Source organism: Protopterus annectens, chromosome 9.part0 (assembly GCF_019279795.1).
Source record: "Protopterus annectens isolate FY-2018-M chromosome 9.part0, PAN1.0, whole genome shotgun sequence".
Taxonomy (NCBI): domain Eukaryota; kingdom Metazoa; phylum Chordata; order Ceratodontiformes; family Protopteridae; genus Protopterus; species Protopterus annectens.
Genome location: NC_056743.1, coordinates 228,893,392 through 228,909,695, shown reverse-complemented (window position 1 = coordinate 228,909,695; position 16,304 = coordinate 228,893,392). Strand labels below are relative to the sequence as shown.

Below are 16,304 nucleotides of genomic sequence, written 5' to 3'. Positions count from 1 at the left end.
TGCATATGAAAGTAACAGGCAATAAAATATGGCTAACTTATGAGGCTGACTAGAACATGACAGGTATAGAGTATGCTGCCTCAGTAATGCGCCTGAATCTCACCTACCTGTAATACCCGTTCATGTGTCGGGTGGTCCTTCAGTTCAATCAGACGATCAAGCACAATCAGTTTTACGTTATTATCACTCTCTTTAATAATCAGGTCAATATAACACTGCGCTGCAGCCTAGAAAAAAAATACAATAAAAAATGAGTAAACACTCTCTGGTCTTAGCATTTCTAAAACTGAACTTCAAAAGAAAATGGTCATGCATTGGCAAGTCCACCTGTGCTGCCTTCTTTTTTATGCAGCATTCATGTTTAGGATTTAACAGCAGTACATTTTAATGAACAGAGTTTTCTCTCTTCTGAGATAGCACAAAGAAATGCTTGAGAAAAAGAAAGAAAAAAAATCTACAATCGCAAGACTAACTTGAAAGCCCACACTGCAGAGGCAACGAAACGGAGCACCAACGACTAATATGTATCCAAAATTTTATTTGCAGACGGAAATGTTCTAAACCAAAAATCACCTGTAAACAATAATAAAAATAAAACACTAAACGCTTAACTTTAATTACCACGTTTTTCATCTCAGATCCTCTGAGACATCCTTAAACAATGATTTTAATCTTATCTGCCATTCATTTAAATACAACCATCAATAAAATAATAATAAAAAATTACTCCCTCATTTTACTAATTACTTCTCATTATTTAAAATTCCTAACTTTAAAACATACTAGACTAGGACAATATGTTAAGGGAATTGAAACATAAGATGAAGGCTCGTTAAACTTCACATAATAAAATTATTTACTCCTGGTTTAACCTATAATTGTTACATTACTAAATCTGTTGACTTAAATAGCAAAAAACCTGTTCAGATTAAAAAATAAAAAATATACAAGGCTAAGGGAGTACAGTAATTGTGAAAGTAAGGGGCTAATATATTTGGCAACGTACGGTAAATGTGGGGCATTTTATGTGGGTAAAACGGAAAGGGCCTTGAAAAAAAAAAATGTACGAACATTATTATAGTATATCCACTTCATACCACAATAATGCCCTAAATAAGCACACCTTAGTTTGTAAGGACTGGAAGTTTCTGTTTTGGAAATAGTTCCTATAAAGTTTAGAGGCGGCCCATGGAAAGAAAAAATAGAACATAGAGAAACATATTGCCAAATAATGTTAAGAACAAATTAACCTCCAGGTTTAACTGATAACATTTCTATAGTTCCATTACTAAAATTAAGGGCAGCTACGTTATAGTGTATAATAAATTATCAGGAATCCTAACACACACACACAAATATATAAATATATATATATATATATATATATACACACACACATATATATATATATATATATATATATATATATACATACATACATACATACATATATATATAAAAATACATATATTTTACACATTTCTTTTACATTTTTTAATTTTTATATATTAATAGCATCATATTAATACTGTACACAATACAGAATATGTTTTATTACATGTTCTCCACATTTATACTTTTATTTTTTATTTTTCATTTTTTTATACATTTTTTATTCTGAACAGATTTTTTGCTATTTATGCCACTAGATTTAGTAATGTAACAATTATAGGTTAAACAAGGAGTAAAACATTTTTATTGTGAAATTTTTATTATGTGAAGCTTGTTTAGCAAGCCTTCATTTTATGTTTCTATTTTATTAACATATTGTCCTGGTGTACTATATTTTTAAGAAAAGAATTTTAAGTAATGAGAACTAATTAGTTAGGTAAAATGAGGGAATAGAAATAAAAAACGAAAGCAGAGTATGGAACAGTGCAATAAAAAGGAATCAAATAAACAAATAAATGCACTAAGCCTACAGGGCTAAAAACGTAATTTAATATGCAAAAAATAAGACAAGGTAAGCGCTTTCACAACAGCAAGGTCGCTTCATAAGACAACTATCTCAAAATGAATCCATCTTTAAATAATCACTTAGCAGTCACCTGACAAATTAGCATAATTAAATTAAAAACCTTGTAAGAAAAATACAAAATACATCATGAATGTAATAACATACTGCATCATAACAACTTTAAAATAAAGTTCATAAAAACCTTTTAAAGAACCGTTTAAAAAATTAATTAATTTTATTATATATTAATTAAAAAGTAGGTAAATATATTTCTATAAATGTTTATTTTTTATTATTATTTATTATTATTTGTGTCTGAGGGGACATGCCTTCAAGAAAGGTTTAACAGAAGAGGCACTATTTAGACCTGGAAATTTCTCAGCATTGAGCAGAAGAATCTATTTCTGCTCAGCTTCTTCTGTACGATTTTCCAGGTCTCCCCTCTGTCTGTATCTATAACCTGTAATTACAAGTTATGTACCTACCATAACGTTCCATGTTAGTTGTCGTCTTCTCGCCTTCTTTCTTGCTGGATGGGTTCGGAGCCGATCCTCGGCTCCGACTCGGCACACTAAAAAGCTCGAGAGCTAATTCCACCGGCTCGAGGCTCCACTATATCCCACAATGCTAGGCGGTAACTACTCAGATCTCGTTTGGTAGCTATACCAAGCAGTACTAGTCTGCAAAATGGAATAACAAGATTCGGAAAAGAAACACAAAACAATTCCTGTCGGTCTGTCCAGGCTTGTGGGAAGGAGGGCGGGCCTTAAGAAAGAAGGCGAGAAGACAACTAACATGGAGCGTTATGGTAGGTACATAACTTCTTAATGTTAAGTTGTCAATCTAGCCTTCATTCTTGCTGGATGGGACAGCGTCCTAGCACCTTATCCCGGGTGGCCTATCGGAACAGACTCTTGAGAACAGTGGAACCAAAATTGGCATGGCTTCTAGAAACCATGTCCAATTTGTAATGTGAAATGAATGTATGAGGAGAAGCCCATGTGGCTGCTGCACAGATTGAGTCTATTGGCAACCTGTCCTGAAAGGCAATGGATGTAGCTAATGCCCTGGTTGAGTGAGCTCTAGGTCTTGAGGGTAATTTCTGATGTCTAATTTCATAGATGAAGGTAATAGTAGAAGTTAACCATCTAGACAGAGACACTTTGGTAACTGGAAGGCCTAACCTTCCTTCCGCATATGACAGAAACAATTGATCAGATTTCCTGAGATGTTTAGTTCTGTCTAAGTAATATCTCAGTTGGCGATGAACATCCAAAAAATGCAGCTTTTGCTCTGATCTATTTGAATAATTAGGGAAAAAAACGGGGAGATCAATAACCTGGTTTAGGTTAACTTGAGAGGAGACTTTTGGCAAAAGGAGGGTTAGATCGGAGAGATACTCTGTCTTTGTGAAAAAGTAGGTAAGGAGGGCGACTGCAGAGGGCTTGCAATTCTGAAACTCTTTTAAGCTGAAGTAATGGCCACCAGAAAAAGTGTCTTCCAGGAAAGCAACTTCAGAGAACATGAAGCAGCTGGCTCAAAGGGGAAGAATCAAAAGACGCCAGAACCAAGTTTAAATCCCATTGAGGTGGAGGGTCCTTGATCGGAGGTTTGAGGAGAAATACACCTCTTAGAAAGGCCTTACAGAGTTTGTGAGCCATTATGCTAGATTCTGAAACCCCGACATGAAAATTAGAAATGGCAGCCAACTGAACTCTGATGGTTGACGCAGAAGATCCTGAGTGAAAAAGTTCCGCCAGGAAGTCTAAAATGGATGAGATAGATGCAGTAAAAGGATCAATGTTTTTCGATGATGCCCAACAGGAAAAACGTTTCCATTTACTAGTATAAATCTTCTGGGTAGAGGATTTATGAGAGGCTATTAATATATCTCTGACCGGCGAGATATTGAGGAAGCCTGGCTAAGGTAGGAATTGGAGAAACCATGCTGTGAGGTTTAGGAAGACAGAGATTGGTGCAGCGTGCCAGACTGATGTGTAAACAGGTCTGGTACTGGGGCCAGATGCCAAGGCTGCCTCAAAAGGTAACGATGAAGAAAGGGGAACCATATCTGTCGAGACCAGTAAGGGGCAATGAGGATCATGGTCCCTCTCATGCGATGGCTTTCTGTATTAGGATTATCAATGGAAAGGGGAAAAGCATACAGAAGTCCCGGGGCCAATCGTGGACTAAGCGTCTCTGGTGGGTTGGCCTGGTAGCGGAAAGCGTGAAGAAGTCTTGACACTTGCTGTTTTGGGGAGTAGCAAAAGATTGCAGCAAGGATGACCCCATCTTAGAAATACCTCTTCTAGAATTGACGTCTTTAGAGACCACTCGTGTGGCATGAGAATTGCTCTGCTCAATCTGTCTGCAATGACGTTGGATTTCCGGGGATGTCGTCGCTATCAGAAAGCTGAGAGGAGATAAGCCCATTGCCAAAGTCTGAGTGCTTCTCGACATAAAGGGTATGACCTGGTTCCGCCTTGTTTGTTGATGTACCACACCACGGACATGTTGTCCGTCTGAATTGCAATAGTCCCTATGGGAAGAGAGTCGTGAAGGGCTTGCAACGCTAGAAGCACCGCTCTCATCTCTAAGACATTTATGTGCAAGTGGCACTCGAATGGTTGCCATGTGCCCTGGACTGTCCTGCCCTGATAATGCCCCCCCCCACCCGATCAGGGAGGCATCTGTTGTCAACGTGGCAACTGGAGGGAGAAGGGTCTTCCTTGGAGAAATTGAGGTGTCGTGACCCACCAAGATAGCTGGTTTCTGCATACTTGAGTGATCAGTATGGAATGGGACATGGAGTAGCTGAAAGGACCATTGGGTGAAGAGCATCCACTGGAGGATTCTCATGTAAAAGCGAGCTAAGGGAAGAAGAGGAATAGCTGCGCCATGAGTCCCAATACTTTTAACACCAGTCTGACTTTGACTTTGACCAAATTCAAAAGTAGAGAAACTTGGCCGAATGTCTAAAACCCTCTGCTCTGTGGCGTTGCGAAAGAGTCTGCATTATCTAATTTGGCCTATGAAGTAATAGACTGACAAGGCGACAAGACAGATTTTCGAAATTTATTGATATGCCTAGAGCTTGACAGGTTTGCGGTGAAATTTCTGGATAGTAAAGCTGATGCCTGGTGGTGGCGTAAGGAGCCAATCGTCCAGATATGGAAACACTTGGAATCCCTGGCCTCAAGTGAGCCGTGACCACTGCCATGCATTTGGTGAACACTTTCGGGGGCTGTAGTGAGACCAAGGGCAGGGCTCTGAACTGATAGTGACTGGCTCCTAGCCTGAAGCGGAGATATCTCCTGGGCCGGTTCATTTTGATGTGATAATGCAGCGTCCTGAAGATCTATAGAGCACATCCAATTGTCCTGACCCAAGAAGGGTAGTATGGACTGTAGCATGACCATCCGAATTTTGTTTTTGACAAACTTGTTTAAGCGACTGAGATCTAGAATGGGTCTCCAGTCCCTGTTTTGGTACCAAAAAGAATTTGGAGTAGATTCGGATCCTTGCTGGTCTGCTGGGACTGGCTGGATGACTCTTTTTAATAGTAGCTTTGAAATTTCCAAAGCTGCTTGTTCCATTAGACGGGTGGAACATCTGGAAGGGATTTTTTTGGTTGAGATGGGACATGAACAAAGGGAATTTTGTAACCCTCGGATATGATCGACTGTACCCATTTGTCTTGAGTTAGAGAAAGCCAGGCTTCTGGGTACAGCGATAATCTTCCCCCGACTGCCTCCGAAGGCGGACAGTCGGGCAGCCCCTCAGGGGTGCTGAAAGGGTTTGTCAGAGAACATTTCCCTGCTACCCTGGTTTTGCGGACCTCCTCTGCCTCTGGGGCGGCGTCGGTTATTGTTCCCCCCTCTGCCTCTAGAGGGAAAACGACCTTGTGCGTCAGATGAGACTCCCTGAGATTGTTTGCGGAACCACATCTTTCCTCCCCTTTGACCCTTGGGATAGGGTCTAGAAGGGGTGGAAAAAAGTACAGTTTTGTACCTACCATAAATGTAGATGTTCGAGGATCCACATTGCTGCAGTCCTAACTATTGGGTAGTCCGCTGTCCAGTCGGCCCGAATACCAAAGTATATGGCTGACGTCGGTCAGAGCGTAGACTGGCGTCAGCGTCAGGGTACTAATGCGCATGACCGACGCCATATCCTCAGTCTTTTCTTGCCCCAGATGTCAGAAGACCCTGAAAAGATAAGGCCAAAACCAAAAACTCCCAACATATCTGCATCAAAATATATATATATATATATATATATATAAAATATACAAAATTAGCAAAATATAACCTCACCTACACAACCACCCCTAAACACAGAGGGGAAGGAGGGAGGCAAAATTGGACTGCAGCAATGTGGATCCTCGAACATCTACATTTATGGTAGGTACAAAACTGTACTATGTTCTTCATTCCACATTGCTGCAGTCCTAACTATTGGGTAGAATCCCAAAGCAGAGGTAAGGGAGGCTGGCAAATCATAAGGAAGCAGGAGCTGATAACATGCCTTGCAAAATAGCTGTGGCAAAACCAGCCCTAGACTTAGAGTAGAGAGGAAGGTGGTAATGCTTAGAGAAAGTATGCACTGAACTCCAAGTAGCTGCCTCCAAAATATCCTTAGTTGCCACTCCCCTTAAAAAAGCTGTTGAAGTGGCAGTAGCCTAGTGGAATGAGGCCTAATCCCAGCTGGAATCTCCTTGCCATGATGGGAATAACAAAATGCAATGCAAAACCCAATCCACCTAGAAATAGTTTGTTTTGATACAGGCTTGCCCTGAGAACTCAAAGCAAAAGAAACAAACAACTGCTGAGACTGCCTAAAATCCTTAGTCCTGCTCAAATAATAGCAATTGCCTGTGTACATCTAAAGTGTGCAAAATCTTTTCCCCTTTATTTTGGGGATCTGCATAAAAGTAGGCAAATGAATAGTTTGGTTTAAAGCCACACTAGAAACCACTTTAGGCATAAAGGAAGGATTAGTGCGTAATGATACCCTATCCTTATGAAAAATCAAAAAGGCTCAACCGCCATAAGGGCCTGTAACTCAGAAACCCTTCTTGCAGAAGTAATGGCCAACACAAAAGCAGTCTTCCATGACAAGTATTTCAGTTCAGCAGTAGCTCCAGGCTCAAAAGGTCGTAGAGTAAGTTTCTCCAACACAAAATTGAGATCCCAAGCAGGCGTAGGAGCTCTCGTGGGGTCTTATATTCTTTGCCCCTCTAAGAAATTGCTTGAACAAAGGATGCGAAAACAATGGTGGGTCACAATCATAGTGAGCTGAAATTGCTGCAGCATGAATCTTAATGGAAGAGAAAGACAAACCTTTGTCCAATAACTCAGTAAGATATTGAAGAGCCACACTCAAATTAGGCTCTGAAATCTCCAAATTCTTTGCTGCAGTCCAAAATAAAATCTCTTCCATTTTTCTGCGTACACTTTCCTTGTACTAGGTCTTCTGGCTTCCATAATCACATTGAAAACTTGTTGAGGAAGTTGAGACCTGCTGTCTTTCAAAACAGAATATGCCAGGCTGTTAGATGAAGAGAGTGAAGCTTGACATTGAGCAGGCGACCGTCCTTCTGAGACAACAGATGTGGAATCAAGGGTAAAGGCCATGGAGGCTTCTTTACCAGATTCCTCAGTAATGGGTACCAATGCTGCGAGGCCAATCTGGAGCTATTAAAATCATCCTTGGCTTGTCTTGTCTGACCTTTAGAAGCACCTTTGGAAGAAGAGGCAGAGGTGGAAGCATACACATGAAGATTTTCCAACTGAAAGAAAGAGCATCCACTTTCCAAGCTGTGTGATGAAACCTCTTTGTGCAAAACTTTGGCAGCTGGTGGTTCAGTGGAGAAGCGAACAGATCTATGTCTGGAGTTCCCCAGGACACTGTCAACTTTTGAAATACATGAAGATCCAGTTTCCACTGTGGGGATCCATGATTTGTCTGCTTAACACATCTGCTAAGGAGTTCTGTGCTCGGCAGAAACCTTGCCTGAAGAGTTAGTTGCAAGCTTAGCGCAGTCTCCCATAAAATCATTGCTTGCCTGCACAATGGGTAAGAATGTGTTCCCCTTGTTTGTTGATGTACCACATGACAGTTGTGTTGTCTGTTAGAATCAACACCTGCCCTGGAAGAAGTAACTCCTTGAAAGCCATTAATGCAAACTGGACTGCTAACATCTCCTTCATGTTGATATGTAGATGCTGTAGTCTGGCAGGCCACTTGTCTTGTATCCACTTTCCATTTAGATGAGCTCCCCAAGCAATGTCTGAGGCATCTGTCGTGAGAATCTGACTCGCCTCTGGTCGGGTCACAGAGAGTCCCTTGTTTAGGTGACATTCCTGAGCCCACCACAAAAATTCCTTTTGAATGCAAGGTATTATTTGAATGACAGTGTCCAAATCCTGGCAGTGCTGTGTCCATAGATTTTTGAGATACCATTGTAGCTTCCTCATATGCAGTTTGGCATTGGGAAGCACCAGAATACTAAGATGCCATGAACCCTAAGGCTTGAAGGACTGTCCTTGCAGTCAGCCGGACTGAAGAGATAGTTGATGGAAGTAACTGGAAAGATTCTTTTGTTTGTCCGGGGTTAAAAAGGCCATCTGGGCTGCTGTATTCAGTCTCACACCCAGAAAGCACATGTCTTGAGAGGGTACTAGACTGGACTTTATTTAGTTCACAGAATACCCTAGGCATCTTAGCACTGCTATGACATATTCCAAATGCTGCAGAAGGTCTTCCTTTTCTTGAGCCAGAATCAGGCAATCGTCCAAGTAAGGATAGATTTGAATTCCTTTTAGCCTGAAGTAAGCTATCACTGGAGCCAGAACCTTTGTGAATACTCTGCAGTAGATAAGCCAAAGGGCAATGCAGAGAACTGATAATGAGAATTTCCAGCTCAGCATGATACTTTCTGCAACTTAGTCTTATAGGCACATGAAGGTAAGCTTCCTTGAGATCTAAAGTTACCATCCAGTGATCCTTGCCCAGCAGAGGTAAAAGCTGTTGTAGCGTCAACATTTTGAACTTGGGAATGTCCAGATAAGTGTTGAGGATAGATAAATCCAAAATTGGTCTCCACGTGTTCCCCTTCTTTGGTACTAGGAACAGGCGAGAATAAAATCCTAGGCCCCTTTCTGGCACAGGAACCGGCTGAATGGCCCCTATTTGGAGTAACTGAGATATTTGCTTGTGAGCCTCTTGTCTTTGTAGAGGAGGAATGTCTGGCATGCCTTTGAAAGGAGGCAAGGTATGGAAATAAAACCTGTAACCGTGATGAATGATATCCAGAACCCATTTGTCTTGGGTAATTAAATCCCAATTTTCTTTGAAAGGAGACAGTCTTCCTCCTAGAGGTGCAGCCAGGCGAGAAGGCACTGGCAGCTGAAAAGGCAGGTCATTGGGTCTGCTTACGAAAGGACTGACCCTGCCCTCACCAGAAGTCTGAGCAGGTGAACTCCCTGTCCCTAGGCCTAAGAGCACCTTGAGCTCCTGCCCTACCACGTCTAGACCTACCCCTAGACTGGGAATCATAAGCAGGATAAGTCCATCCCTTAGCAAGCCAATTTCTACTAAACTTGGAGGCTGCACCTGCAAAAAATCCTTAACAGTTTGCATAGACTTAGCCTTGTCCTCCATCTTCTTTAAAACTGCCTCCACAGGCGAACCAAACAACACATCAGACTGTAAAGGAGCATCCAAAATCCTTGTCTTAACATGCTCAGCTAAGTTCTGATCTCTCAACCAGGCATGCCTCGAAGAACAGAACCAGTGGCAGCCACCCTGGAGGAGGCCTGCACAGCATCAAAACCACATTGCAGGGAATGTTTACCCACTTGTTCAGACACATGAACTAAATCCTGCAACTCTTTACACTCAATACCTTCTGCCAGAGCATCCACCTTAGATTTCAACTGTGAAAGAAGAAAATTCTGATATTTTAACATGTGAAACTGACAATTCAACGCCCTCATGGCTAAAGTGGAAGAAGTATACACTTTCTTTCCCCATCTATCCAAAGCCCTTGCCTCTTTATCAGGAGGGACAGGATTTTTAACAACTGAGGCCTTCACACCTTTAGGCCCCTGAGAGACAGTTTCCGGGTCTGCCCTAGGACTCTTAAAAAAATACTTATGAGCTTCAGGCACCCTATAATACCTATCCGGTTTAACTGGGGCAGGAGGCAAAGAATCCGGATTCAGGGAAGCCTCTGCAAAAACATCTTCCACCACATTCAAAACAGGAGGTATAGCTAAAGGCCTGTGCTGGGGTAAAAACAAGAATTCCTTAAGCCTTTTCCTGGAATCAGAGAAATCTTGACCTTCCCATTTAAAATGCTCCCTCATGGAATGCAGAGTCTCTGAAAATGAAAAATCCTCAGGAGGGGAAGCTGAAGGAGTAGAATCATCCACATCAGAATCAGAATAAGGAGGGAACTCCTGCAAGTCTTCAGCCGAAGACTCAGAAGCCTCCGAGCACTGCTCAAAACTCTCAAACTCAGATTCCACCCTAGGCCTCTTATCAGGAGGGGGCATAGAACCTCTTATCATAGTAATCAAATCCTCTGCCATTTTAAGCATATGTTTCTTAGGCAGAGACCCTGAAGTACTAGGAGAAACCCCCACTGAAGCAAACTTCGGCCTGCCCTCAAAGAAGCCTTGGAAACAGAAGGGAGGCTCTGACCACCTTAGGAAGAGGGAAGAACAGCCACCTGAGAAGCCCCTCAGCCTGGCCTACTTCCTGAGAGGATACATCCTGTAACAGTAAAGTCTCTCCCTGAGACTCCAAAGAAACACCTGGCAAAACCTCCGGCTCCACTGAGCCCTCTAATGAACCGGCGTCTGGGACTGTCGGTTCCTCCTCTAGGCTTTGCTGTTTTGTCCTTGCGTTTTAGCGAAGCGGCGTCGGAGCATCCGGCGGCATTTTATAATTAGCGCTTCCCAAACACTAACCTGGCACAGTCTAACCTTCTCTTAATAGTGCGTTTGTTAAATCTAGCACAAGGCGGCATCCAACAACGTCGTGCTCATGCCTAAACAAGGTATACACAAAGTATGGTAATCCCTATGAGGTATCTGTTTCCCACAAGAAATACAGTTATTCACTTTTCTGACATCCGATTAAATACTGAGGCAAGAAAAAACCAAAATATTCTAGCGGGTACTTAGCCAACTTTGATTCGGTCTGAAACTCTGGCTTCAGAAACTTTCAGAACGCCAACCTGCACTCGCAAAATTGCTTCTGCATCGGACCATGCGGCAAAAAAGACTGAGGATATGGCGTCGGTCATGCGCATTAGTACCCTGACGTACTGACGTCAGTCTAATGCGCCCTGACCGACGTCAGCCATATACTTTGGTATTCGGGCCGACTGGACAGCGGACTACCCAATAGTTAGGACTGCAGCAATGTGGAATGAAGAACATCGGACTCCTACGGCAGAGAGAGTCTTACCTTCCACCTCGCACCTGGTCAATGTATCCTTCACCTGTGGGCCAAACAAAGATGATCCGTCAAATGGGGAGTTGGTGAAGGACGCCTTGAAAGGGTCCGCAAAATTACACAACCGCATCCAGGCGTGCCTTCGTAATGCAATGCCTGTGCCTGCAGATCTACTCGCTCCATCTGCTGCGTATGAAACCAGCCGCATGGAAGAGTTCACTATTGAATTTAGGGTAGCCAACTGGGAGTTCATAGTATCTTTGAACCCCTCAGCTGTAGGATCCTTCATCAATTCACCCATATCCTTGAGCAAATCTCTTTGGAGACGGGTGAAATGGCATAGTAGTTCAGCGACCGCGATGAAAGCTGGCGAAAACATCCGCTTGTACCTGTCCATGGTCCTAGAGTCTTTATTAGGAGGATGGACAGGAACAGAAGGATCAGCTAGTTCCTTCTTTGTGGCGCAGCCACCACCATAGCATCAACTGGGACACCTTTGGAAGAAATTGCTTGTCTGAAGGAGCCGTGATGAATTTGGATGGTCTCCTCGGGGTAGGTTCCACTGAGTCAGGAGCCGTCCAGCCTTCCTTGACACCACTTCCATAAGGGGTCAAGGGAGGACACCCAGGAGGTAGAAGGGTGAGAACCAAGCCTCAAGATACACCCGACTCATCCTCCGAAGGGTTTAGGGCTGGCCAATTTCCCCTCTGTTTGAGAATCTCTAGGATGTCTGCAAAGGAGGCGTCTTCAGAGGAACGTAGGGACCCAGGATTCCTCCAAGTCAGTGTCAGAGGTGATAGACTCAGGAGTCAATGTGCTTCCTCTTGCACTGCCTCTTCCTAGGGGATCTCCAGCAGGGTCAGGAGAGACCTCGAAGAGGAGAAATTCCCAATGAGGAAACCTGAGGAGTTGGTTCTCTGGTGTAAAACAAGGGGTGAGCAGAGATCTGAGGCACTGTAGAAGGTGGAGCTGAAGGAACCAAATGCGGGGCAGAACTTCGGTTCTATGCGCTCCGCATGACCTCGAAGGCATCCCTGTCAGGCAAGGTCGAGGCCCTCGCTCGAAGAGACAAGAACCCCTCCGGCACCGACAGAGATGGCTCGAAGCGATGTGAGCCGAACTCCAGCGCCCGAAGCTCGAGAGGAGAGCGGGGTGGACAAGGGTCGATGCCACTCGCCTCGGAGCCGGCGATGGAAGCCGGCGCCGAGATCCCTCAAAGAGGAGATCGGGCGGATGTGAGCCGAATCTGAAGGTATCGGATCCGGCGCACCGACAGTGATAGGTCCGACAAGCTTCAGCTCGAACTCAAGAGTCGGAGGAGGAATATATTGAGGGACTGGAATAGCCAAAGACTGATGAGTCGGGCTATGGAGCATTTGGGCTAGTGCCTCGGACTTAAGAAGTCTACTCACCACCCTCTGTAAGTCATGGTCCGACAACCTGTAAGACTGAGAGGAATGTGATTTATGGCTCCGTTCCGAAAGGAGAGGAGATCCCGGTGCAGAATGTATGGATCCGACAGAAGGAGACCTGGATCTCTTCCTATAAGATGGCTCCGATACTGGTATCGGAGCGATGACACTCTTATCGGCTCCAGCGAGGCGAAGATAGTAACGGTAGATCCAGAGGGGATCTTGACCTCTTCTTTGCATATGGCTCATGGCGGAGCCGATGAAGCAATAGTCCCGGCTCCAGTGGGCGAGGTAATATCTCTGGCCCAAGAACATGGCTCCAGCGAGCGATGTCGGGACCTGTTTGGCCACCTGAACAGTCGACTCAAAGGCAGGAGTCGATTGTTTCGGAGCCTTAGAAGGTCTACCCGAACTGGACTGGGTCGGGGGACCTTCAGGTTTCAATAAACCTCGAAGGATGAGTTTATTTTTACGCTCCTGCAGGACTCGAGGGCTGAAGCCATGACATACAGCACATGAGTCCTGCAGGTGCACAGGCAATAGACACAAGAAGTGTGACCGTCTGTCAGAGACATTTTCTGACAGCACGAATCACACTTCTTGAAGCCTGAGACCTTTTCCTTCGACATAGAGAAATGTCTAACACAACACACCACACAGACACACTCTAATAAAAAATTATTTTTAGTCAAAAGGTTATGAAGTAAAACACACACACTAAAGCCTTTAAGGAGAGAAAAAACTTTAGTCACTAGAGTGGGAAGGGGAGGGCCAAAGGCCTAAGAAGGGGAGAGGGGAAAAAAACAATAAATACTCGACAAAAAGTTAAGGAGTCGAGAGTCTAGAGTAAGAAAAACACTAACAGGGGCTAAATCTATAAAAATTAAAAGATATTTGAAGCACCAATATGAAGTAATTAAACTAACCTGCCTGAGCCGGTAGAGAAGCACCTCGTCAGCTATAGCGGCAAACGAGATCTGGGTAGTTACCGCCTAGCATTGTGGGATATAGGGGAGCCTCGAGCCGGTGGAATTAGCTCTCGAGCTTTTTAGTGTGCCGAGTGAGCAGGATGCTCCGAACCCATCCAGCAAGAATGAAGGCGAGATTGACAACTTAACATTATAACTTAAAACTGTGTGTAGAATCATTATGTAGGACATGTGCTGCTAAGGCATTGTTCGCTTTCTTATTTTTAATGTCCCTAATGTGTTCAAGCACTCTGTTTTTAAACTTTTAGTTATGTACTTACCATAACTTTAGATGTATGGGATCCATCTCGCCTACATTCAATACATATGGGTTCGGAGCCGATCCTCGGCTCCGAATACAATAGAACGCAGTCTCTTATTGGCTGAGCTATTCTATATCCCAGGATGCACCACCACTAGTTCCCCAGATCTTGTTTGTCCGCACTCATAGACACAGAGACATACCATTAGTATAACATACTCAGGTCTTTCAAGAGAGGAAAAGATTGGATTTCGAATCGACCGGTCTCTCCTGATCCATGAGGCAGGGGGATGGAGGGTGGGTTATTAGGAATGTAGGCGAGATGGATCCCATACATCTAAAGTTATGGTAAGTACATAACTAAAAGATGTAATGTGATCCTATCTCGCCTACATTCAATACATATGGGACAGCGTCCCTAGCACCTTATTCCTGGGAGGCTCACTGGAAAACACTCCTGAGAACTGTGGAACCGAAGGAAGCTCGACCCCTGGATGCCACATCCAATTTGTAGTGAGAAATGAAAGTATGTGAAGAGGTCCACGTGGCAGCCGCACAAATGTCATCAATAGAAAGTTTAGAATGAAATGCTGCTGAGGTAGCCATAGCTCTAGTAGAATGAGCTTTAAGCGGAGGTATGAGTTTTCTATTGAGGATGCATAAATATGAGTAATGCAGTCCCTGATCCATTTAGCAATAGTGACTTTAGTGACGCATTACCTAATCTGTTATCGGAAAAAGACAGAAAAGCTGGTCTGACTTTCTGGTTTTGTGCGTCCTATCCAAATAAAAACGCAATTGTCTGTGTACGTCTAAGCAGTGAAAGACGCATTCAGACCTATCTGAAAATTTGGGAAAGAAGACAGGTAGTTCTAGTGACTGTCGAAGAGACAGTTTAGAGCAAACCTTTGGAACAAAGGATGGATTTGGTCTGAGGGACACTCTGTCTTTGTGAAAAACCATGTATGGTGGGTTAATACACAAGGCCTGGAGCTCTGAAACTCGTCTGGCCGAAGTAATGGCGACTAAGAGGGCAGTTTTCCAAGAAAGGAACTTTAATTCACAGGTAGCTGCCGGCTCAAAGGGGAACGAGGTCAAAGCCCCTAGCACCACGTTAAGATCCCATGGCGGTGCAGGATGAACAGTAGGGGGACGTAACAGCCAAGCTCCTTTAATGAAAGCCTTACATAACTTGTTGCTCATTAAGGAAGGTTGAATACATTCATGAAAGTTAGAAATAGCTGCCAATTGTACTTTAATGGTGGACACTGAAGACCCTTGGTTAAATAGAGTGGCTAAAAACTTTAGCACCTCCGACACGGAAGCTGTCACTGGATCCATTCCTCGGGATTGGGCCCAGATGGCAAACCTCTTCCACTTATCGGTATATATTTTCTTGGTAGAAGCCTTGTGAGCCGAAGATAAGATGTGCATGACTTCTGGGGCTAAGGAATGGTTTCTCACTACGGTTGGAAGAGGAGTAGCCAGGCTGCTAGCCTGAGTGCAGGGAGGGACTGGTGGAATCGTCCCGACTGATGAGTCAATAGGTCCGGAACCTGATCCAGGAACCAAGGACCGTCCAACGATATTTGCGTAGAAAGGGGAACCAGGTTTGTCGAGGCCAGAGCAGGCGATTAATATCATCTTGCTTTTAGGCGAATCGCCTTCTGAAACACCTTCGGAGAAGGGGATAGGTGGAAAAGCATACAGCAGACCGGAGGGCCAATCGTGGACTAGAGCGTCCTGGGTATCACCCCCAGCAGGAGTCAGGGTGAAGAAATGTAGGCATTTCGCATTGAGGGGCTGAAAAGATCGAAACAAGGGATTCCCCACTTCAAGAAGATCTGTGAGGCTATCCTGTTGTTTAGAGACCACTCGTGAGGAGAGAGAATAGTTCTGCTCAACCTGTCGGCTATCACGTTGGACTTCCCGGGATGTCGTTGCCAGTAGATAGCGTTTGGTAGCAATCGCCCACTCCCATACTCTCATGGCCTCCCTGCAAAGGGGGTAGGACCTGGTTCCTCCTTGTTTGTTCAAGTACCAGACGACCGACATGTTGTCGGACTGGATGGCAATCAACTGGGGAAGGTGATCGTGTAGAGCTTGCAATGCTAATAGCACCGCCCTCATCTCCAGAACGTTGATGTGAAGAACAGACTCGTCCGAGCGCCACGTGCCTTGAACTGACCTGCCCAGACAATGCCCCCCCCCCCCACCCTGTCTGGGAGGCGTCCGTA

The 16,304-nt window shown here is 44.1% G+C and overlaps 1 protein-coding gene across 2 annotated transcripts in view; it reads right to left on the bottom strand.

Moving 5' to 3' along the window:
* COPB1 (COPI coat complex subunit beta 1) overlaps window positions 1-16,304 on the bottom strand; it is a 721,336-nt gene that overhangs the window by 441,373 nt on the left and 263,659 nt on the right. For both annotated transcript variants that reach the window (XM_044082795.1, XM_044082796.1), the window contains exon 8: window positions 108-227. In XM_044082795.1, the coding sequence (XP_043938730.1) occupies window positions 108-227 (120 nt within the window). The remainder of the gene's footprint in view (window positions 1-107; window positions 228-16,304) is intronic.